At 38.8% G+C, this 23,034-nt stretch overlaps 1 protein-coding gene across 11 annotated transcripts in view; it reads right to left on the bottom strand.

The window, feature by feature from the left end:
- The window catches only part of USP54 (ubiquitin specific peptidase 54), a 96,061-nt gene that overhangs the window by 9,525 nt on the left and 63,502 nt on the right, over window positions 1-23,034 (bottom strand). For 8 of the 11 annotated variants that reach the window (XR_001873519.1, XM_017807133.1, XM_017807141.1 and 5 more), the window contains 11 exons: window positions 20,147-20,293; window positions 18,690-18,839; window positions 17,282-17,450; window positions 14,004-14,174; window positions 9,901-10,032; window positions 9,212-9,592; window positions 7,909-8,143; window positions 6,951-7,090; window positions 5,754-5,927; window positions 2,729-2,848; window positions 1,385-1,577 (listed from right to left, as the gene is read on the bottom strand). Coding sequence is in view for 10 of the 11 variants with exons in the window: in XM_017807133.1 (XP_017662622.1) it covers window positions 1,385-1,577; window positions 2,729-2,848; window positions 5,754-5,927; window positions 6,951-7,090; window positions 7,909-8,143; window positions 9,212-9,592; window positions 9,901-10,032; window positions 14,004-14,174; window positions 17,282-17,450; window positions 18,690-18,839; window positions 20,147-20,293 (2,012 nt within the window). In the remaining variant the exon portion in view is untranslated. The remainder of the gene's footprint in view (window positions 1-1,384; window positions 1,578-2,728; window positions 2,849-5,753; window positions 5,928-6,950; window positions 7,091-7,908; window positions 8,144-9,211; window positions 9,593-9,900; window positions 10,033-14,003; window positions 14,175-17,281; window positions 17,451-18,689; window positions 18,840-20,146; window positions 20,294-23,034) is intronic. The other 3 variants (XM_017807139.1, XM_017807142.1, XM_017807143.1) reach the window with 3 other exon arrangements.

Below are 23,034 nucleotides of genomic sequence, written 5' to 3'. Positions count from 1 at the left end.
ACAGAATGCAAGTTACTGTGAAGACCAAGTTGATACGTGTAGCAGAACAACCTTGTCTGTGAGTAATTGCAAACTTGGCACTATCTATAATGTTATTTATATCAGTACAGAACTCTGGCTATGAATAGGTTTTTTTTTTATTGGCTGCAATATTAACATTTAATTGGATACAGCTTTCGGCAAAAGTAATGCTCTTTTCACAGAGCAGCAGTGAGCAAGTTTAGCATTAGCAAAATTAGTTTAGAAAGTTCCTTTCTTTCATTTTCTTTGAATTTGCCAAAATGCATGATTTCAGCTCTGCATTTCTCCTGTAAAAGAGGATATAATGGACCCCTGATTGACAAAAAGATCAGCCTTCATTACATGTAATTCAGGTACTGCAGGAAAAGAAAAGAACATTATGAACTATAGGCTGGCAGGTATGCAAAGCAACTGGTTTTGTATATAGCAGTATGTGGCATTTTACAAAAAGGAACAGAAAAAGGGTTCTCATCTGAGATTTCATCTAAACTCCTGATAATACAACGTGTAAGAAAAGGGGGAGGGAAGAAAAGTAACACTTCAAGAAACAACCTAGAAATTGGATAGGGATGGTCTAGTGCTCAGAGCGAATGGCATGGGAAGAAAGAAGGATTAAGCTGCATGCTAAAGAGGGTAGGAAAAAGGATCAGCTACAGCAGAGAGTTAATTATGCTATAGTTATAGTCAGTATGGAAGAAAGACTCATGAAGAGACACTGAGGAGGGCTGGTAAGCCAGGCTACAGGATGCTAGGAAGCACAGAAAGAAAATGAAGAATGATAGAGTAGTCAAGGTGACAGGATCAGGATCTGGATCCAAGAGCTGTACCAGTGCACCACTACAGAAGTGGACTAGAAAGAAAAGATCACTGTACTAGACAGTTTTCAAACTACAGAGCACTAAACACACTGGTTCCCAACATAAAAGCAACTATAGCGTGATTTTTACTGTAGTACATTCTTTTACTGAGTCCTGAAACTGCTCCTGATTATAAGCAGTCACATTTCATCCTAACACAGCCCAGCTTTTCTGGCCAGGTTATGGTATACTGTATTATTTCCCTTGGTGCATAGGACATCAATGCTGCCAGGCACTGACTGCTACAATTCTCTGTCACAGATCACATTCTGAACACATGCACATCGAACCATTTTATAAAGACTGGGGGAAGGAGGGTGGTGAGGGGAAAGATGGGGTAGTTGCCTCCCTTATAATAGGATTTAACCTAGAGAAGAAAAGAACAGGGTGTAACACAGTAGGACTTGGACTATCCAGAGGAGAATACATAGTTTGCTATTTCCTTCCAGACTGCACTGCTCATGGATGCAGCTCAGATCTGGGTCTAGGTGATGTGCTTGGACTACCTTGTAGACTGGGCCACGGTGCCGCCCTGCGGTGGGTGGCAGGTTGGCGGCGGCAGCGGCTGCGATGGTTGTTGGTGCTGCATGCGATCCTGGAGGCTCCGGGCTTTTCGGATACTGATTTGCAGCTTCTTATCGACTAGGGCTCTGCTGTGAGTGCTAGCGCTGGCATCATGCATGGCAAGTCTTAGTTTAGCTAAAATGCAAAAGAAAACATAGCAGAAAACAAACAGAAAAAAGGAATAAAATTGAAAAAGAAAAAAAAGAAAAAAGATGGAGCAGGAACATAAAACATGGACCATGCAAATACTGCCACAAAAGAATTCACAAGGATGCTATTGTTTCCATTAATGCACATTCAGCTTAGCCAGGTGTACAAATATATTAATTGAAACTAAACCAAAATAAAATAAAAAAAAAAATCCTTGTTTTACCCAACTTCTCATCCCCTTCTCACAGGCTCTTTCCAACCCTACCACGTTGATGCTTTATTCCATCATCTACTCTTCTCCTGTATCCTCCATACCTGGGACTCCCTCTATGTGCAGGAATACCCAGCTGGGATTTGAGATTCAGCATATACCTTGCTGGAATGGAAGCTAACAGAACTATTGCGACAGCCCTATGCTGCACCCTTAATTTTGCAGTCAATAAAAGCCAATTTCTAAATGCAAATGCACAGGAGCTACCCACCCTGTCTGCAGCCATTCTATACAGACAGAGGGGAGCATGAGGTGAGACAGCCAGCCAGTCATAATGGAAAAACACCAAAAATAAAATGAAATCACATAGCACACATTCTCAAAGGTCACAATGCATTTAAGCACTTCAATGTCCTAATGCTTTTTTCTTCATGAAAGTTCAAGTATGGCATAGTTTATTTCTCCTAATCCAGAGGACTCAAGAGTGGGCTATTATTTTCTTCCTATACTACACACTCCATGACATAAAGGGGAACTTAATGGCCTTTGCAATTTGGCCTGACAACGGGGAAAAATTGTGAGGACCAAGTGGTAGGGGAGTTACCTACAAGGTGCTTGCTGAAACATACCATTTAGCATCAAAAAGGGTGTAGCAGCAGCCCAGTGCTGTTACTACCTTAGCACGGGAGAGAACAACAAAATGAATGCAAACATGAAAAAACAGAGATGAATAGGAATAGGACTAAAACCCCCATTGTGAATGCTCATAAAAATGAAAAATTCTGTCTACCTCCATGATCCTAAAGACCATCTGGATCCCCATATTACTACCTGACCACTTAATGGATTCAATGTTTCAGACTCTATTCTATGATATTAGTACACTGTTAAAAGCGCAATAGCTCAGGCGGTTAAAGTTACTTACATATAGCTTCGTTACAGAGAGCCAAAGCTGCAGCACAATCCCCCTTCTGCTCCTGATTCAGCGACTCTTCAAAGATTGAGTCTGCCTCCTGCATCGACTTCTCAAAGCCATCACTCCTCCCTGCAATGGGCAGCACCCTTCATTTTGGTTTCATTCATTGCAGAATCCTCACTTACCCTCATCCCATTTGTGATCGCCAAATTCTTCCACATATGGAGTCTTGCAGAGGCTGCACGTATCCCAGACTGCACCACCTAACCTTCCCTAAGCAGAAGTAGATCTTGAGCACCCTGATATGCTTGACATCCACACAGTAAAGCAACATGAAACTGTTTTTTCCACTCAAATTTTCTTTGGTTGAGAGAGTTGTACTGGTTTATTCTACTATTTTTACACTCTAAGTCAGTACAAAAAAAGGAATAGACACATCACAGAGTCAGGTCAAATGACTTCTGTCAAGTAGGAATTAATCTAAATTTAGAATTAAATCTAAATCAAAACATATCGGTAAAAAAAAATACAGTAGATCAGGGCTTTTTCCTTGTACATTAAGTTTCTGACAGAAATAATCTGTGTCTTCTTCAGATATCCAACTACTTCCATAGGGGAAGAAAACTCAGACTTGAGTATGAGTGTAAATGCCTGCATGAAATACTGCTACAAATGTGTTCAGTGCATACACTCAAATGCTGAAAGAGACATACAAAACACGAAAACTCAACAGTCTTGCAGCTTGAAGAACACAGGTGTAAGAAGCTGAGAAGGAAGGGAAAACTGTCAAGAATTCTTTTTGCAACAATTTAGAAAAAGTGTTGGAGAAGAGACGGATAAGTCATCCTTGGACACAAAAAAGAAACCGGGTCCTGGCATTGGAACGTTCTGTTCCAAAAGGAAGAAATGCCCAAACTGTCTGGTGTCACCTATTAGGCATTATGGGAGTTATGCACAAAAATATACACATTTGAATGAGGCAGGGGAAAACTGAAAATAAAACTTGACTTTTTGCTTTGTTTAGGGGTGGGCTTTTTTTAGCAGTATTTAACAGAATACCACTCTGTCATCGTGGTAGAGACCATGGGTATCTTTCTCAGCCAACAATAAATTACGTTCTCTCAACTTGCATAACACATGCTGTGGTCTGACCTGCTCCCCAACACCCTTGTGCACAGATGTAAATACAAACTCTTATACCATAACCCCAAAGAACTCGCATGAAAAGCTGGTACCAGAGAGGGAAGTGAGAGTTGTTAGAGAGCAGTGAGTTAATCAAGCAGCACATTCAGTTCCAAAATCAAGGCAACTGAGGCTTGTAATCAAGGCCAGAATACTAAAGTTAGCTTTCTTAGCAGTTTACTTGAGGGGAAAATGAGTCACAAGTGTTCTGCATACAAGCAAGCCTTCAAGGCAGTTAAGTCTGTTAATGTTAAGCATTGCATCTCTGACTGGGGTGGGGAAAGACTTAAAAGGAATCAACAAAGACTTTCCCAGATCTCAAGTCAGTGCCTCTCAATTCAAACATTCTACTGAGTTCTTTTTTCATTAGGCACCAGTCTGGTTTACTTTCTTTTTAACAAAAGAAAAGCTAACCAATTTTGCTTCTACCAACTAATACAAGAGATCAAAGAGGGATAATGTATTGGAGAACATGCTATTTTCTTTCAGGCAGGAGAAGCAGAGAAGACAACATCCTCATGCTCAACAATAGAGGTTTACTTTTCAATTTTTACATCGTTAGCATATTACAAAAGTAAATACTACACTATACCATCTACCCTGGTACATCAAAATTTTTCACCTGGTTACCAGTAGGTCATAGTAGAACTGTAAAGAAAAACTGATGGTCAGCAAAAATTATAAAAACATTCCTACAGTCAGACATTCTCATAGAGATCATATTTTTCAACTGCCATTGGCACAGTGCCATTTTGGCTGCTGAGCAGTTGGCATGGCTGTAGGCTGCAGAGCACAGCTGGAATTGTGTCCAGAGCTGGCAATGCTGTGGGCTGCCCCTCTCCTTCCTCTCTGTCACTGCAGCAGCAAACCAGCACCTCAACTATTATCTACATCAGGTTGCTGCAAGCAGCATGGAGATGCCAGGAGGCCTGGCAACACAGGGGGCCACAGTGGGATTGCCCTGATCATGGAGTTGTTGGACCAGAGCCCAGGTGTTCACTACACCTTTCTTGGCTCTGCTGACCCACCAATGACCCCCATTTAAGTGCTCCAGCAGGCTTCAGGGTTCACTCTTCTCTGGGTCAGTGCACTTTATCCCACTTCTCTCTGACTTGTCTTACTGGCTGATGGAGATTTAGGGCTAAAACAAAGGTACTATATGTGAATCCTGCCATGTTCCCTCTGCTGCTCTTCTGCTGCCATCTCCTGCCAGAAAGATGAGGAGTCATGAAAAGACAATCAAACTTAGTATTTGGCTTTTTTTTTTTAATTCTTAGAAGAGATACATAACCTAAACCCAGCTCGGATTTTCAATTAGATCCAGCTTAAACCTGCCAGATTACTTGTTCCCACATCTGTGCTGTGGCTGCACAGCTGGGCAGTGAGAAAGACTGGAAAGCACAAGGGCAGGAACAAGCAGAATTGCCTAGGGCTGTAAAGCTACTAAAATCAATCAGAAACAAAACAGTGGTTTATATAAACAAGCTATGCTGTAGGTGGAGCTGAGATGCCTGAAAAGTACAAAAAGCCCTGCTCATTCCAAGATGCTGGTTAAAGCCTTATACCTAAATCTAGATATCAATACTATTAACAGCATGTGTCACTGTAAAAATGGAAAGATGCAAATATATTAAAAATACCTCTGCATTAGTTTTCTCGTTAAAGAGGAAATTTGGTCAAAATACCAAACAGTTTTTTCACATCTCACAGGTTTGAAATGGATGGTATTTCACTAACTGAAGGTACAAAATTGTTATGGGGGATGGAGAGAGACACCCACACTTACAAGTTCAAAGGTTCAAAAAACTTCAGCACTACCATCTTGCAAAATAGACTGCAGTCAAAAAGTTACCCTGATTCTGCAGTTCATCTAGATCCATGAACCTGCTGGGACGGGGATTAAAGCCCATTGCTGCCTCCATTTCCTTTTCTTTTTTTCTGCGTAGTTCTTGCTCATGTGCTCTCCTTGCCACCTCCTCTTGCAATTCATCCAGTTCACTCTTTAAAGGAATAAACATCTCTCCACCTTCAAAATAAAAAAAAAAACACACCAAAACTTTTTGATAGTTAAATCTCTTAAGAGTATCCCTTAAAAGACAGTATCAGTGGAGAATAAAATTAACATTAGAATATAACAGTCTGACAAAGACCACAGAACTGCAGATTGTAAATTTTGCTATGTTAAATTTTACTTTTAAAACTTCACCCAATACAGTATTGCTTCAAGCTCCCCTGAAGCACAGCCCACCTCTGGATTCCCTGGTCCAAGAAAACAGCATATGGAACAGAGAGAAAAATTGGAAGAGATAACTGTAAACTGATAATGAAATCTTGAGGCTTCTTACTGTGCTTATAATTTGTAAATAATGCTATGTCAATCTAGCCAGATCACTAGCTTTTGAAAGTAAAATGGATTCGAAGCGAGATGTTTTTCACCTAACTGCATAAAGCAGATGAAAATGGGAAGAAAATAAAGCATATCAATATCCTACACAGCAGAAATCAATCAGTCATCATTCTCAGTTCAACTGTTACAGGTATTCAAAAAGTGTCTCCTCTCCTCCTTTTCCCTTCCCCAGATGTTCTCCAGAATAAAATATTTGCTCAGGATACATAAGCAGAATGCATATCTGCAGAAAAGCTCAGTCTTTATCTTGTAAATAAACAGTCACATTTCTGAGAGTTTTGAAATCTGTACAGAATTATGAGCTTCTTTTCAGGACTCTACTAAGTTATCATGAGTTATGCCCTGGGAGGCAGAATACTGAGTTATAAGAAAGAAGAGGAAAAAGAGCTTTATTTTATCAGTTAAGTCAATATTCAAAAGAGATGCCAGAGCAACATGATCAAAGGAATATTCTAACGAAGTTTTTTGCAATCCCCTTTGGTAAATCTTATAAATTTTATCTTGTGAAACTGTGTTATGCTCCTCAATGTTTCTTTTTCCTTTCCTTATAACTTCACTGTGAAGATAAACACCTAGGAAGTAAAAAAAACAACTCCAATACAATTTACCTTGCATAACCACTCCTACTGAAGTGCATCTTACCATTCCCAATGGTGTGTGGGCTATTTGTCCAGCTCCCAATGGATGAAGCAGACTCCACTTCCAAGATGCTGCTACTGTGAGACTTTGGGATGTTACGCCAGGCAGGAACAAATGCACCTGCTCGCTTCATATGAACGTCCCTCCAAAAAGAGAGTCATTACAGGTCACCATGTTATTAATTTCTCCAGGAGAAATTTTATCTACCTTTTTTGTATCCACACATAAACATTTACTTGCACTTTAATTTAATTTTAAAAGAAATCTACTATAAGAAAATCTAGGGAGAAGTAGAGAAAGAGGATGTTAACAAGTAGGAGGACAATAATTCTATTCTCCTCCATAAGAGTATGCAATGTATATTAAAGCTGTGGTCTGAGAACTGTTCTCAACAGATTCTTATAGCTGCAAATCTACTATTCTGGCCATAAACAGTGTCAGTGTGTGGTTGCTTGAAGCTTCCTAAGTCGAGGAGAGACACACAGTGTGCTGCCTATTTATTTTTACATACAAATATTGCAAGTGTGTCTAAAAATGTCAAAGACTTTACATACAGATATTGAAAGTATGTCTAAAAACAAAGATTTCTTCACGAGACTTGAATTCTCATTTTTTACAAAGCTTCTATGAAGCAATGGTTTAACTGGAACAAAAAGGACTATGAGCTACTCAAAGGACAAGCACAAAGTTTTATATTTTAATGGAGTTTTTAAACCTTAGACTAAGGGTACAACTATTTCAGATGCATCATTTTAGACAACATTTCTCACTCAATTTTCTCTTTTCCTTCTCACTAGCAGTAAGCTACCAATATACTGACAAGAAAAGGTTCCCATTTCCCTACTATTTCTCCCCTGCCCCAATAAAGGTGTTTTACAAGCTAGGAGTAGCGTTTTGAAAAATGTTCTATGTAGAAATCGAGACTTCAATCATTCAAAACATAAGGTTTGTTGAAATCTACCTGTGGGTGCTTGAGCTCTCAGACAAGGGCATGTCCAGGCTAACGGGGCTGTTGCTGTTGCGCTCACTGCTTTCGTAGCCGGACTCCATCCTCTGTATGAGCTGAGGATGTTGATCCACCATATGGTGCTGGGTGCCCCGGCCCAGCACACCACGCTTGTATCTCACATTGGACTGGGTTGACCTTGTTTCGTGAACAGCGTGTTCCTTCACCTCATTCTCAGTAAGTTCTTTACCTGGCAAGACAAAACCCTATAGCTTGGTACTGCAAGCTTCAATACCAGCAAAACATCCATACACATTAGCTTCTCAACTATGGTTAAACCAGAAGCACCATCCTTAATTTAGTGTAAAATTCACAGTATTAAGCAGAAAAAAACCCCAATACTTTTGCAGCATTCCTAGCAATATTAAGAATAATCTGTTAAATTTAGTTTTGAATCTTCCCCCTTTTGTATAACTTACCATATTGCCTCCAAGGTAACAATCAAGTCTGGAAAGAAAATCCTTTCCTTCCCATAATATTTTGTATTTGTAAAAGATAATTTTACAGTATACCCAACTGTATTTCCAGTACTCTGTCATATCTACTTCAGATGCTCTATTTTTTACATTGTTTATTTTACTATTTATGATTTGTTGAGGTTTATATAACATCAGTCCAGAGAGGACAGGAAATTTCTTCTTGGTTTGCTTTTTTTTAAATTCTTTCTTACATATTTCAGTCTTTCCACTTGATTCTTGTCTGCTTTCCTTCCTTCCATGGAGCTGTGTTCTCTTCCCCTTCACCTTCCCTATACATATTCCTTTATGCTTCCCAATTCTTTTCAACCTCCAAAACCAAAGCTGAGGACAAAGTCTCTATGTACAAGTTGATAGTTTCTGTGGTGTAGAACAGTCACAGATAAATCATCACTGGCTGCCAACTCTTATCCTCACAACAAGAACACTACACTGATACACAAGGTACTTTCTGCACCACACTCTGAGCCATCATGTAAAAATACCATGATGAACAAGAGGAAAAAAATAGACCAAGACAAAAGGACACTCTGGATGAACTTCCAGATACTTAGCAGTATAGCCCTGTGTCTGTTTAAGCAGGGTAGGTGACTATGCTTCCCTTATTATTTCCTTAAACAAGAAATGTAAAACAGAAGTCAAACAGAAGTGTCATACATGCAATATGAATACCCACACAGAAACCAGCCTTCACTGACACAACTCACCACTGACCTAAATTCCATGTTCAGAATTTCACCTTCCACGGACTCTGAAATAAATCTTTCTTCTCAAACTCTTACCTGCTTCTTCGGAGAAGGGGCTAAGCTGAGTGTAGCCACAATGTTTCCTCTTGTCTTTACTGAAGATGCTGTCTATATTCAGAGACTCTCTTTTGGGTCTCCAGGTTGGCCGGTACCTGCTAGACAAACTGGATTTAGACTCACTACTGGTACTCTCCACTTCCCAGTCTCGAGAATGTGCAGGCAGGCTTTTCAAGGGTCGTGTTTCTGCCTGATCCGCACTACTCCCTCCACGAGGGGAATTCTGGACGGTTTGAGAAATCTGCTGTGGTCTGCTGTGGATCATATTGCTCACTGTCTCTTTAAATTCCCTCAGCCTGCTGGTGCTGCTGGATGGTTTGGGGGCAGTTCTGGGGGCTTGTTTCTCCTTCAAGGTTTCTCCTGCAGTTTATAGAGACAGCAAAAGCCACAAAAATAACTTCAGTTAAATGAGTAGACCTACTTGCAGCATCTTCATGCAGACTTTGAAAAGTGCAATCCAAAACAACAAAATAATAGAAAAACAACAATCCCCAATCAAACAAATAAAACAAAATAGAACCAAACAACCAAAAAGCAAATACAGGACTAAATACAGACAAAGACAGAAGAAACAAGGAGGGAAACAACCAAAATGCATGCACACACTGAGGATCTTAAAAACATTCAGAAAGAGATACTGATATTTGAAATAAAGTAACATCTCTTGCCTTCACTATGGTATCCTGATGACTGAGCCTCATCTCCTTTTCGCCGAGACCGGCTAGAACTCCTCTTGCGGTCTGCTAGCGAGCTCTTTTTGGAAACATGCCTCTGATTGCACTCACTGTCAGTCAAGTGGCCTGGAAGGACAGAAGAATGCAGTAGAGATGACAAGAGCCTTCAGATCAGGTGCTCACTGTGCTAAGAGCAGCAGGACTCTATTGCTCCTCAGGAGCTGTAGACACTCCAATGCTAACTGGCAAGTTCAGATAAGTTTTTGTATCCAGAAGTTTTTGGTTTTGTCTTGGGGAGTACGTTCCATTTTTTAAGGTCATAAAAGAGCAATAGAGCCCCTCCAAGGACTCTGGTTAATGACACTTATCCACAGGGAAAGGAAAAGGTTGACTCTGCCTTGTCTTCTAATAGTGTAAGGACACCACTTTCTTGCTTTCGGTTTTAATGACCATGAACGTGAAACTCCTGAGGACAGCTTACTTGACATTACTCTGTTAAATAAGGACTCAAACACATGAACGAGCTACCATCTAATAATAAATCACTGCACATCATCAGCTGCTCTGCACTAACTATCCAACTACACTCTCTTTGCCTGTAGCAAACACTAAGTAATCTGAGTCAGATTAGTCTACAGTGAAGAAGCCTCACTTGGCTCTCAAGGGCTAAGCCAGCTAATTCACATCTGCCACAAGCTAAGAGCACACACACAAACCATGAACATGGACCAGCTGACACACAACCACATTCCCTTACTACAGCTTATGTGTCTGAATGCCAGTATTTTCTCTTGCACACAATTTACTAATTTACTCCCCATTCCCTCACATGAAATGTGAATTAAGAGTATTTGACATCACAAGTTTTCTGTATTGCCTTTTCTGAATTTTATGGTTCTCGCACATTCACAGTCCTAAACCTGCAAGCACAGACACACGCATGGCTTTACTCACGTGAGCAGTCCCAAGCAGAGATGCAGGATAAGAAGGGAATTTATGAATAAGCTACAAAGACTTTTCTCTAGCCTTTATATCACAAACTTTCCCCTTGTATAGGATGATAGGAAAGGAAAATCCCTACTGCCGGATAGTGGAGTAACAACCCCCAGACTACAAACACAGCTGGCTCTCCTGAGCCTTCTCCCTTCTCTAGAGATTAACATAAAAATCAATAACATTTAAAGCAGATTTTACACGTAAAATTGTACCTTCGACAGTTAAAAAACCCAATTCACTACAACTACAATTGCTACAAAGACACTACAACAAATTAGTAAGAAGGAATTCAAACAACAAAAAGCAAGGTACAAAAGGCTTGCTTTTCTATTTGTTTGCCAAGTGGAGAGTGATTTTGTGGTCAAATTCTTTAGAAACAAGCAGATTATAAAAAAAAAGAAATTAAGAAAGTAAAAGAAATGTTGGCAGTGAAGGGAGAAATGTGTAGCATTTGGGTGACTGAACACAAGACTGCTTTGGGTAAATTTATTTTTCCCTTCACAGCATGGACTGTCACACACCCTTCAGGGACTGCAAGAACAGCATTATACCTTGTAGTGTCTCCTCTCAAGACAGAAGAGGTTTATGTTTCACTTCAGCATGCATAACTTCTCTACTTAAACAACTCAACCTGATAGGGGTTGCTTGGTTAGCATCCTTCAACTACCATAATAGAAGCTATGTGACAAAATTTAGTGCTACTAGAACTAACTTAGGATTTGCATAGACTACTTTGAGCCCAGCTTAGCCTTGTAGAATGAAGGCTGCTAGCTTTGCATTAATATTTTCTCCTCCTTTTAAAAACTGGAAATTTTGTCCCTTTGTCATCAGACATTTAATAGCCATGGGGAAGAGGCCAAGAATCAGAAGTCTGCAGAACACAGGTTTTGTTGTCTTTACTTGGACACTCTGAAACAAAAACTAAATCCAACATAATGCATGAATATAAGAATTAAAATCCCAAGGATATTAGTTAACACTTTACACTCACTTTTTAAAATTCACTAACAAGCTTAAAAGGTGTCTCTTGCTCAATGTATCACTCAAACAACTCATCCTCCAGAGCTGGGATGGCTTTATAAGCAAACAGTGATATTTAAAGGAAAAGTTTGTAGGAGTTGTGTGCACGTGTCTAAGAGCATATTAAAGAAGAAAATGAAATCAAGACAGAGCACCCCCTACTCCCTCCCCCTGAAATCTCAGTTGCATGAATAGGGCAGCCAGAATACGCACATTTTTCTCAGCAGCACAGGTTGGTAGGAGCAAACAGAGGGCTTATGCAGCCACTCTTCTGCCCCATTCTGAAGTACCCAGGAGCCTGAGGTCATACAACCCAATGGTGGTCCTTCCCCGGAGGATGATGTGGGATAGGGTCCATAATTTTCTGGGTTGGAGTAGTGGGTAAATGGCCATTAAATGAAGAATCCTGCTCTTGCCCAGAACGATTCAGTTGACAGGTCAAATGTGGATGGCTTCTTTATAGCCCCACGGATCAGCATTTGATGACTGAGCAGTTGTAAGAGTTGGCACACTGACTTTTTTGGAAAGGTTTTGGGTAGGTAAAAAAAGAGGGGAAATGCCCAGACAAGTGGCTAGCTAAGGGGACAGGCTGACTATAGCTAAGGCTGAATCAGGGAAGATAAGGACAACCGAATTTAGGTGGAGAGACAGGCTAAGCTGAAGGGAATAACACAGGATAGAATCAACAGGAGAAGAAAGAAAAAGAAAAGGACAAAGTCACTAAAAATGACAGAACAAAAGGTTACATGCTGAACTTCATGCTTACATGTTTGCGACCATCCCCCTTAACTCTCCTTTTCTGCTGACTTCTGCATGGCAAGTTTTGCAGGGAGGAACCTAATCCAATAAATCTGTGCCATTTTTGCAGACTTAGTTTAAAAATATGCCACAAGCATTTTCCATTTTGTCTTTGTTCTCTGAAGATAAACATATACTTTGCTTCCTCATCACTCAAATTCTGCTCCAACTTTCTCTCCTTTCTCACACCCTACCTAAGACTATGATTGGTACCTAAGTATTTGCTAAAACATTAGAAGGACTGTCGGTCTGTCTTAATCTGTGTGTTACAGTTACTTGGACCTCTGATGAAGAATCAAAGAATGCTAAATAAAATAAGTTTGAAATATTTTTTTCAGGTTTTGACGTACCACAGATTGTTTCAAATGAACCAATTATGCATGCAAAAGAGCAACAATTTTGCAACTAAAAGGAGAAAGCAGAATTATAGCTTTGACACTCTGGTGTAACTGACGGCTGCTGATTCAACTCTCATGTCTTAGAAAATCTATTAAAGGTGCAACAAAATAGCTTTTCAAACTGACTTAGCAGATCCTATTTCCGATGATCGAAGTCTGACCTTAACTTACGCGCTACGTTTTCAGAAGTGGTGTTAGAAGCTATTGTATGCAGACACAGGCTGACTAGGGTCATTGGCCATGAATAACAGAGGAGATCTAAGCCTTCAGACTTCCAGTTAACCTGTTTTCAACTAAAGTGTTCAGGCAGACTGTTCAGCTGCCCAAAGGAACATATACACAGATTGTCTTCTCACTGCCTATTCCAATTTAACTTTCCTTACATGGCACAGGAGGAAATTAACTTATGCTCCTCCCTGGTGCAGTAAATACTACCAACACTCACACACAGTCCTCAGTGCCCAAGTAAGACAGATTCTGGTGATGAAAGAGCCTTTCCCAGATAGCTGCAACTCCTGAAATGAAGTAACTGCCCGCAGATAAGGAGCACACACAGAACTTACCAAACCCTGCAATGGCACTGTACAGACTCCAACTCACAGAATTATGTAACAAAGAGAGCAGATTGTATTGTGGATAACAGAAAAACAAACCTGTAAAGGCCTGTCTGGCTACATACAAGTCTACAAAAGCCAACAAGACCTTTAAATCATGTGCTTTTTTGGTGAATGTCAACAGTTCGTTACAAATATCAAAAACATTTAGAATACTAAACACTGTTCACTATTCTGTTAGAGGTTGTATATATATTTCTTTTTTTTTCCACTGGAATCCACTGCATTTATCTAATGACAACGATCACAGAGATGTAATGGCATCTGCTACCTGTGTCCCTGCTGCTTTGTGAAGCTGCATCATTCTCCACATTGTAGATGACTGTCCCCTGGGAGTCAGAGGAGAAGTGACTGACCACAGACTCATGGTGTGCCTGTTTATATGGATAGCTGTCTGTAGAGGAATCTGTCCTGGTATCACTCGAGATGGATGCTTCTCTCCCTGGGGAAGGAAGCAATGTCAAATTTCAATATTTTTCAGCTCTTACAGAAGTCAAGAAAGGCTAAAAAGAGAAAACAGAGGCAACTACACAAGAAGTTAATGGAAAAACACAATACCAAGCATACAAACTCAGATTCAAGGACACCAGAGCTTATGGGAAAGGTCCTCTCCTTTTGAAGTTGTGAGAGAGTGTCAGTCTTTCTGCAAACTCTCATTTCTTTCTCTTTGATAACTTCAGATTTATCAAATCCTTTTAATACGCAAAATTAAACTACATCCATTGGACTGAAAGTACATATTAGTACCATACAGAAATTATTGTTCGTTAAGTTTCAACACTGTCAAGTGCCATTACAATATGAAATACACTTCTTCAGGGGAAGTCAAAAAATCGGTCAAGTGTTAATAAGAATAACAAGAACGTCACAAGTTATAATAATGAACATGTTTCATCTATTATGAATCAAAAGTTTATCCAGTAAAAACTTTATATTGAAAGAGTATTATTTAAAGGAAAGTAACCTATTCCTTCTCAAGAAACCAGCATTGATCCTACTGTAAAGAATAAAGCATCATGATTTAACTTCAGTACAGTAATTCCTGAAGTCACTAAAAGAGAAGGAAAAGACAACCTTCTCCCACCACTTTTAGTACATAAAAGTAAAAAAGTTCAAACATTTTGAAGACTGCTGGCCATTTTACATATGTGATGTATATACTCTTTAATATACCATATATTTGTTTCATACTTGTTTCTCAGTGGAGAAATTGAAGAAGAAAAAAATTAAAGGAGGAAGTAATTCTTATGTTTAAATGCAAACATTCAGCCTGAGGGCACTTCACACTTTTGGTGAGAACAAGTCCTGTAGCAGATGTCCTACTTAAAGATGCTTTAGAACTTCTGAAGTCAGAAACTTCCCCCCACCTCCATACTGGTTAAAACCTTGTTGTTCTAAAGAAATACAGAACACAGTTGTTAACAGAGATGACAGTAATAGAAAGAGGGGTGAATGTAGGCAACAGAAATCAGCGCTGTGGAACTGAGAACTAGAAAACTATTTGCATCCTGAAGTCCTTATTCAACAGGAAATGAAAAACATGAAGTGGAGCTGTTTGCACTCAGCTGCACAACATTTTGTACCAGCATCTTCTGACAATCTTTCCTCCATAATTTGCAGTATTAAATCTTGATGTGATTAGATACATTTATCAGATGCCACTGACACAAGCTCAGGTACAATATAGTGATCAACAACTTAAGAAGAAGCAATCTCTTAGTTAATGAATTATGGGCTGTGGACATCTGGTAACACTGAAGAATCCAAAGGCAGCTGTAATTACACTTAACAGACAAAAAGGTCATTCTTTGAAAGGTATATTAAAGTAGAAAAGTCTGGCTATCAACAAGCCTAGAAAATAATTCACTTCAATTTGACAGGAAAACATACAGGGTAAGAATTCTTCTGGCACTTCAACCTACAATATCTCACAAATTCTCTCAAGTACTTGGTATCAATGCTGAACACCACAGACTGCAAGATTAAGTCCTGAGGACTCACCAAGTGTTTTTGAAATGAAAGAGCAGGTTACTCACTAGAGCCTTCTGATTTTTATCTGAAAGGAAACACCTTTTCATAGATGTATTTTTTTGTATTCAGCTTCCTGAAGTCATTTTAAAACACAATATTAGATACTGCAGAGAAAACAAGCAGAAGAGTTATCTATGTATTTCCTGGAGGTCAGCAAGGCAAATTCACAGCTGAAGCTTGCAGAAGTGCTAACAACTGATACAAAGCACTAAAAGCTCTCCTCCAGGTTTTTTTTCTTTTTTGGAACAGGAAGACAGGTTTGTAAATTGCAAGGCATCTTGTCAAGTGAGAAGTGAAGGTCATCTTGCTGCTGTTTCTATTTGTATTATCTTAAGAGGTGTTTCAGATTTGTTTCATTACTAGTAGATTGTCAACACATAAATAAGAAGACAGTAGATGTTCACTACAGATTCACTGGCCAGGAAGCGTAAAGCTAGCAATTAGCCAGGAAAACCACAAAACGTTATTGGAATTACAGCTGTATAAGTGGGCTAAAATCCTGGAAGAAAGGTTGTGATTTTGGTCTCACCTTGCTGCTCTTGGCAACTTATAAACCCATCTGTAACTGAGGATATTCTCTGTTTCAATTTTTGCATGTTTATGATCTTGCAAAATCATTACAATATAACATACAACCAGGTTTTATTTTCATCCTGTCTGTATTAAAATTGAATATCTTTCTCAGAATTTACTTATTCATTTTTATATGAGGCCTCAATCCCTAAAAGCGTGACTAAATGTTCAAAATTATCTAGAACATCAACAAACTAACAACCTGTTCAGACTACTACTAGTATCTTGAGCAGACCAAGTTCTAACCTCTGAAGCTACATATCTATAGCTGTAGATCTTTTTTGACACAAAACAGACAAGGAGAAATGAAGTAGTAAACATGATCTATGGGCATAAGCGTTTGCCAATCTCTTCCCTTTCAGTTTCCCCAAATCCATTCATTCTTGAACTGCTTTCTCTGAATAAAAAGCAAACCAATTGGCTCAAGATTAGCTGCAGTAATTCTATTTTTAAAAAAATGGTACTTCTTCTCCTTCCAAAATCCCTTCACCATCCTACAAAAGGACTCAATTATGATGTTTCCTCAATATTTCTTTTCCCTAACTTCCCTCCAGAGCTTAATTCTGCAGCTTCCTTTAATTTTTGGTGTTCTTGCATCTCTGGTCTCATTCCCTCCCTGTTAAAACTACGGATGAATTTATGAACTCAATCAGTGAAGTCACTTGTTATTGTTCTGCCCTACATCCATACCAGGTCCTTCCCTTTTTTTTTTTTTCCCAGTTCCTTTCTCCACACTTTTTTGGAAAAGATTACTAACCAAACAATCAATGGAGTCTTGGACCAAGCAAGGTCAAAGATGAAACACTAGAAATCCTCTTCAGAATTCCTGATCAGCTTTGACAAGCAATAAGGACCGCTGCTAACAGTAACACTCAAAAGAAGAGAAACTTTTCACACGCAGCATTGCAGCGTAAAGGTACAAGGCACACAGCCCAGATTGCTTACCAGAGTCTTCACTGTCATAGCAAGTCCTGCTATATTGCTGTAAATCCACCTGAGGGGGTAAGTCTTGTGTTGACACTGGAGTTCCTCTTGGATCTGCATAGAGCAGCAGCAAAGGCTGATAGTGACCCTTAATGCACTTTGTCACAACATCTTTCCATTTTGGACCAATCTGAATTGACAAAAACAACAACAAAAACCAAGAAAGGTTTTCTGTCATTATTTTCTATAATAATTTCTCTTTTTCCCCCTCATAATTCTTTCAGAGTTTGATTTTCTACTGACATTGTTTAACTCCTTCTGTAGCCAGCACTGACATGGACTCACCAAGAAAGCTTTTGAACCAATTTAACTAAAATCAAGGTATTCAACATCTTATGTCTAAACAAATTACAATACAACTACAAAAATAATCGTTTCCTTTCTTTTTTTTTTTCCATAAGAAACATTTTTTCATCCTCTGAGACATTCAAACTTTTCATCAGCGGAAAAGAATTTGTAACAAACAAAATGAACAATAAAAGACAGCAGGACAGTAAATTCAAGTCAAAGCTAAATACTTCACTGTGTGAATATTTCTGCAAGCGTTGACAGGCCAGGCAGTAATTCATGTAGTTATACTAATCTCAAACATCTTCCTGATGTACTAATACAAGTTTCACCTGATACACTGAATATCTCTTTCAACAAATTTGCTCCATACATGTGTATTCTACAAAAGCACTGCAGTACCTATCCTTGGCAAAGTTTTCCTGCAGAGAAGTATGACTGAACAAATGCATTAGAGTTTTTTCCCTATGAGACTGTGCTTGGCATGACTACAGAAGAAAATTTTCCTCTCTCATCTTTGTGATTCCATGACTAGAAGGGAAAAAGGAGAGTGGTGTGAAATAATGCCAAACAAACTAATGGGCTACAAGAACAGCATGCCAACATCCCAGCACTGGTATCTTTAATGTCAAGGACCTCATGCTTGGTGAAAAGGTTAAAAAAAAAGCACTAACAGCAGAAGCGGAAAATTTGTTGTTGGCAGCAAGCACTAGGGAAGACTGGCATGTAGATACTCCAGCAAAGAGTCCAAAAGCAGGCACTAAACAGCTATACTGCTTGTCAGCAGGGGAAAGAAATGTATGTTAGCTGCGTGCATAAGCAAACTGTAGGTTTTTAAACAACAGCATAAAACCAAGACTGGCAGCCAACAGAACAGAACTAAGAATAGGGTTTCTGAGATTTCTGGTATGCTTTTTTTGAGCATACTTCACCTTGCTGAGAAAAAAGGAGCAACAAATTTATGGATCCTGAGCAGAAAACCAGTGAAAAATTTCTCAAAATCTGTAGAAAACAGTATGGATCTACATGCAAGTAAATTCCTAACAGATTATTTATTATTTTCCTAAACTTTTTTCCTCACCTCTTTGACATGAGCATCATCGAAGTACATCCACTTGCGGATTTTAGTTTGGAAGAAGAAGGTTGAATAGTGTTTTCCATAGTAACAGATCATTCCCACCAAATACAGCTCTGAGTGTTTTGCTCTGTCATCAGTTACTCTGAAGAAGAGCTTCAAGAACAGAGGTAAGAAAAATGAAAGGAGAAATTAATAAAATGCCCAGAATTTTACGTAACTGCTTTATGTTAAAACACCTCAAAGTACTATAGAGAGGTGTCAGTTTTTACTTCAAAAGACAGGGAAAACAAGGCAATAAGTAAGTAATCAAGCAATATTCAAGCAAACACGGAGAGGCAGGCCAGAAACAGACTCCAACCAACTCAGCAGATGCTCATGAATTGAGTAAGACTTGGAGTCTGTGGCTGTACTTAAAGACATTTACAACAATGATATACCTTTTTCAGGATTTGAAGTGTGGTTCTATTTAAAAAATTTGTATTCTCTGTGTCATGTTTGCTGATTATATCAAATCCTGTTTAGAACATTCATTCCTCTTTGTAGAAACAAAGCAGTTTGGATGGTAAACAGCTGGCATTTATTCTGACTTAGGCAGGGATCAATTTATGACACCACCACATAAAAGATGAACTGAAGACATTAGTAGGTCAAAAGAATTCAGCAAACAGAAAAAAATCTTTTCTACTTAACTGAATTTTATTAATTTAAAAATGCACAGGTCTCATTTTTTTTTGTGCCTTACTGATTCATCATGCAAGGACCACACTGTTTCATAACGACATTTCCATCAATTCACACTGATTTTGGCATGCTGTGCATTGGACAATGCATTTTTTTTAATATGTGTGTGTGTGTATATATGTATTATTTTATGTTCTATCTCAATGCTACAATAAGATACAGCTACAATTTGGTATACCAGTAATTCAACTCTAAAGCACCAGCCAATGCAGAATAAGTGAATCCTCCAGGTGACAAACCTCTAGATCCTATTTAATTCAGTCTGTCATTCAATCACACAGTGCCAGCCACCATCTCTCTCAGTTACAAATACCTTTTAAGTGTTATGACCATGCATTTCGATGAAAAGAAGAGCTAAAGTTAAAAAAAAAAACCCAAAACCAAACACCACCAACTACATTTTGTCTTCAAAAGAACTAGAAATAAACTTCTATTCTTCAAAATGAAAGCCCACATATGTATTTTCATAGAAATAGCACAACCCTGATCCAAAATTTCCTTTCACTTCAAAATATTTTTACATTTTCAGACACTTCAGAAACTCAAGAATATACAGTTCACAGGTTTTCTAAGGCATTCAGAAACAAGTCAGATCCTTGGTTCTGCCCTCTATTTCTCTATTTAGGGACACTGAAAAGGTAAATGTGAAGACCTTTTATTTTTCTCAATTTTCTGCTATAGACCACCATGTAGGTAGTGCCAAAATACAGAAAACTCACATCTCCCAGTTTAAGGCAAGTTCCCAGACTGTGAATCACATCCTCAGCCAGATCAGAGTGGTCTGAGTCCCAAACCAAACCGATGGTGATGATCTGTGGAGAGTTCATCAGCACACGACGAATACGGATCTTTTCCCCACAGTTACTCTGAGGATATAAATAAAACAAAACACTGAACATAATCCTTATCTTATTACAGCAAATATACATGAAAGATTCTAATAACATTCTTAGGAACTGGAGGGAAAGCTCACTTTCTTTTGACAAGAATCTCAGATTGAAAATTGCATTTAGAGAGACCCATGCTTTACATGACAGTGTCAGAATAGCTTTCAAGGTGCTGCTTTGCTGTTAAAATTGAGTGGTTCTACAGGGTACCTCAAGCATTCTATTCTTAGACAGGATAATTAAGTCAGTACTGATATAAATACGAGAAGAGCAGCTGGGAGATCAAGAGGTGCTTTACCAACCCATAGGAGTTCTGCATTTATTTCCTTTTCTCTTCCTATTTTTTACTTTTTATATAACTACCAGTGTTTATTGAGTGGCCAGTCTCCCCTCACTCCTAACCATTATCTCCTTTTTTTTTTAGCGGGGGGGGAGAGTGAGAGGGAAGTGGGGAGGACGACACAACGGAGGGGGGATATGATGAAAACTATGACAAAGTCCATTTGCAATGTTCACTTTTCCCCTGAGGTAGGTCACAAAGGTACCTTTGTAAGATTCCAGGAAAAAAAAAAATTTCATAGCAAGAATAGTCTCTCTTGTCTACAGAGACCAATTTCACAATTGGATATAATAATTTCTGACACTGCAACCAGGGCAGAGATCACAAAGTGTCTCTTCCCCACAGTAATCTAGAAGATTAACCAGAATTTCAGTCCCAATCATCAATGGGAGACAAAAATGAAAAATTAAAAAAACAGAAAGAAAATGTAGAGGACTCTGATGTTTAAATGTAGGTAAGACGTTTTCATATTAAGATGACCTTATCAACACATATTTTGCAAGGGTCATTCAAAGTATGAGCAATCCTGTGAATTACCTCATAACAAATATATCTTACTCTCCAATTGTCTTCTTTGCTTCAGCTAGCTAACAAAAGCACTTTCAGCATGACAGGAGGAACATGGCATCCTGAAAAAAGCTTCCCTTGCATGGCTTTGAGGCCACCCTTAGCTAAGACTCAATAGAAAAATTTCCTGAGTATAAAAAGAAAGCAGCAGCGAATATTGGTAAGCAATTTTATTCAACTGATTATTTCACAGTTTGCCCAGACCAAGAATGTATTTCTATTAAGTTTCCCATGCTCTAGTGATAAAATAGCTGGACTAATATTAATCTTTTAAATGACAATACAATATCTTAATTTCTTTTATTTGAATCAGTGAGCAACTATTTGCCAATATTAAAAAAAAAAAAAAGAAAAATGTTTCAATGGAGACTAAAAGTGAAGGCTTCAGAGTTATAAATTGGGAGGGGGGATGGTATAAAATGGAAATACTTAACATTGCCACCAGGGAACAGGCACACGGGCCATTCCTGTTAAAGTCTGTATTGCTTCACTGCTAACAGTAGCGTTACATGAAGCAGCAATTACACAGCTGTTTCCTGCCCTACCTATTAATCAGTATGAAAAAAAAAGTTTGATGATAACTCTTTTTGCATGCTTATCCAAAGTCCTGGATCTGAACATATTCAAATTAAAAGGCAGAACAAGATATTAAGCTCTTGCTTTAGAAATCTAGCTTTTATGATATATATAAAACCCAAGCATTTTATATATACAAGAAAAACTTTTATTTTTCTTAACTGATACACAGATTTGATTCACCTGAATTTGGCCAGACTTTCGCTGCATAGCAAAATGAACGTTTTTAGGCATAGCAGCCTGTGACTATTCACTGGACACATGCAGCAATTGTTTTTACATAGTTAAACATCAGTCAGCACTCAGGACAACTACAGCCTATCCCTTCTAGTCAGTAACTCCCACACCATGGATACCAAACCTCACTCAGAAAAACAAACCAATACTCCCTCAGTTTTTTTGTCAGGCTTCCTGCCTTTGGATTAGCTCTTGCAGATATACTGTATAGCCTGTAAGCCCTTCACTGTCAGGATATTCTCTGGCAGTGGGAAGTGGAAGTCCTTTTCTCTTTCCCTTCGATCAACATTTTGGCTGCAGCATGGTACAGCAGTTTGGTCAACAGTTCAATTTATTCCAACTGAAAGGTAGTAAAGAAGGTGAGGGGAAGCTCATCCAGGCAAAACAATTCCAACATCTTGTACAAATGATTACAGTGACTGGTACAAAAGTTCTATCTGTGCCCAAGCACGGTACTGCTGAAAATATTTTGAAAGAAATAAGTACTTTTCTCATGCTATTATTTACAGATGAAGTGCACTGCCCTCAATAGAAATAATCTCTAGAGAAAATGGATGAACTGTGGTGGAACACTGTTCTAAAAACCCTAGCTAACCAAAACCACTGTCAACATACAGAAATCTCCTGTACAAGACATGGCCTCCAAATTCTTTGTCATTCCCATTTCTTTAGGTAAGATCCAAGAACTTTCACCATAGGATGAAAACAGCATTATTGCAGCTTCATGTATTGCTAGTCTTGGAGGCCTCACCAACTCTCAACTCTAGGTATTCTAGCAGCAACACAGGCTTGAACAGGAAGGAATTTCATGGCCATTCCCTGGGAGCAATGTAAGCATTTCCCGATTATTTGTTCTCATCATGTTTTTTCGTGGTTTCTAACTCTGAGAAACACTCATTTTTAGTTTCCACCCAAACACGACATCTACTCCTGTTTTCAATACTTGTGTCTAGTCAAAGAAGCACCCATCATCAGTAATTTTCCCCTTCCTTCACTGAAT

This window comes from Lepidothrix coronata, unplaced genomic scaffold (assembly GCF_001604755.1).
Source record: "Lepidothrix coronata isolate B3197 unplaced genomic scaffold, Lepidothrix_coronata-1.0 Scaffold17, whole genome shotgun sequence".
Taxonomy (NCBI): Eukaryota; Metazoa; Chordata; class Aves; order Passeriformes; family Pipridae; genus Lepidothrix; species Lepidothrix coronata.
This window is presented reverse-complemented; position numbering and strand designations above follow the sequence as displayed.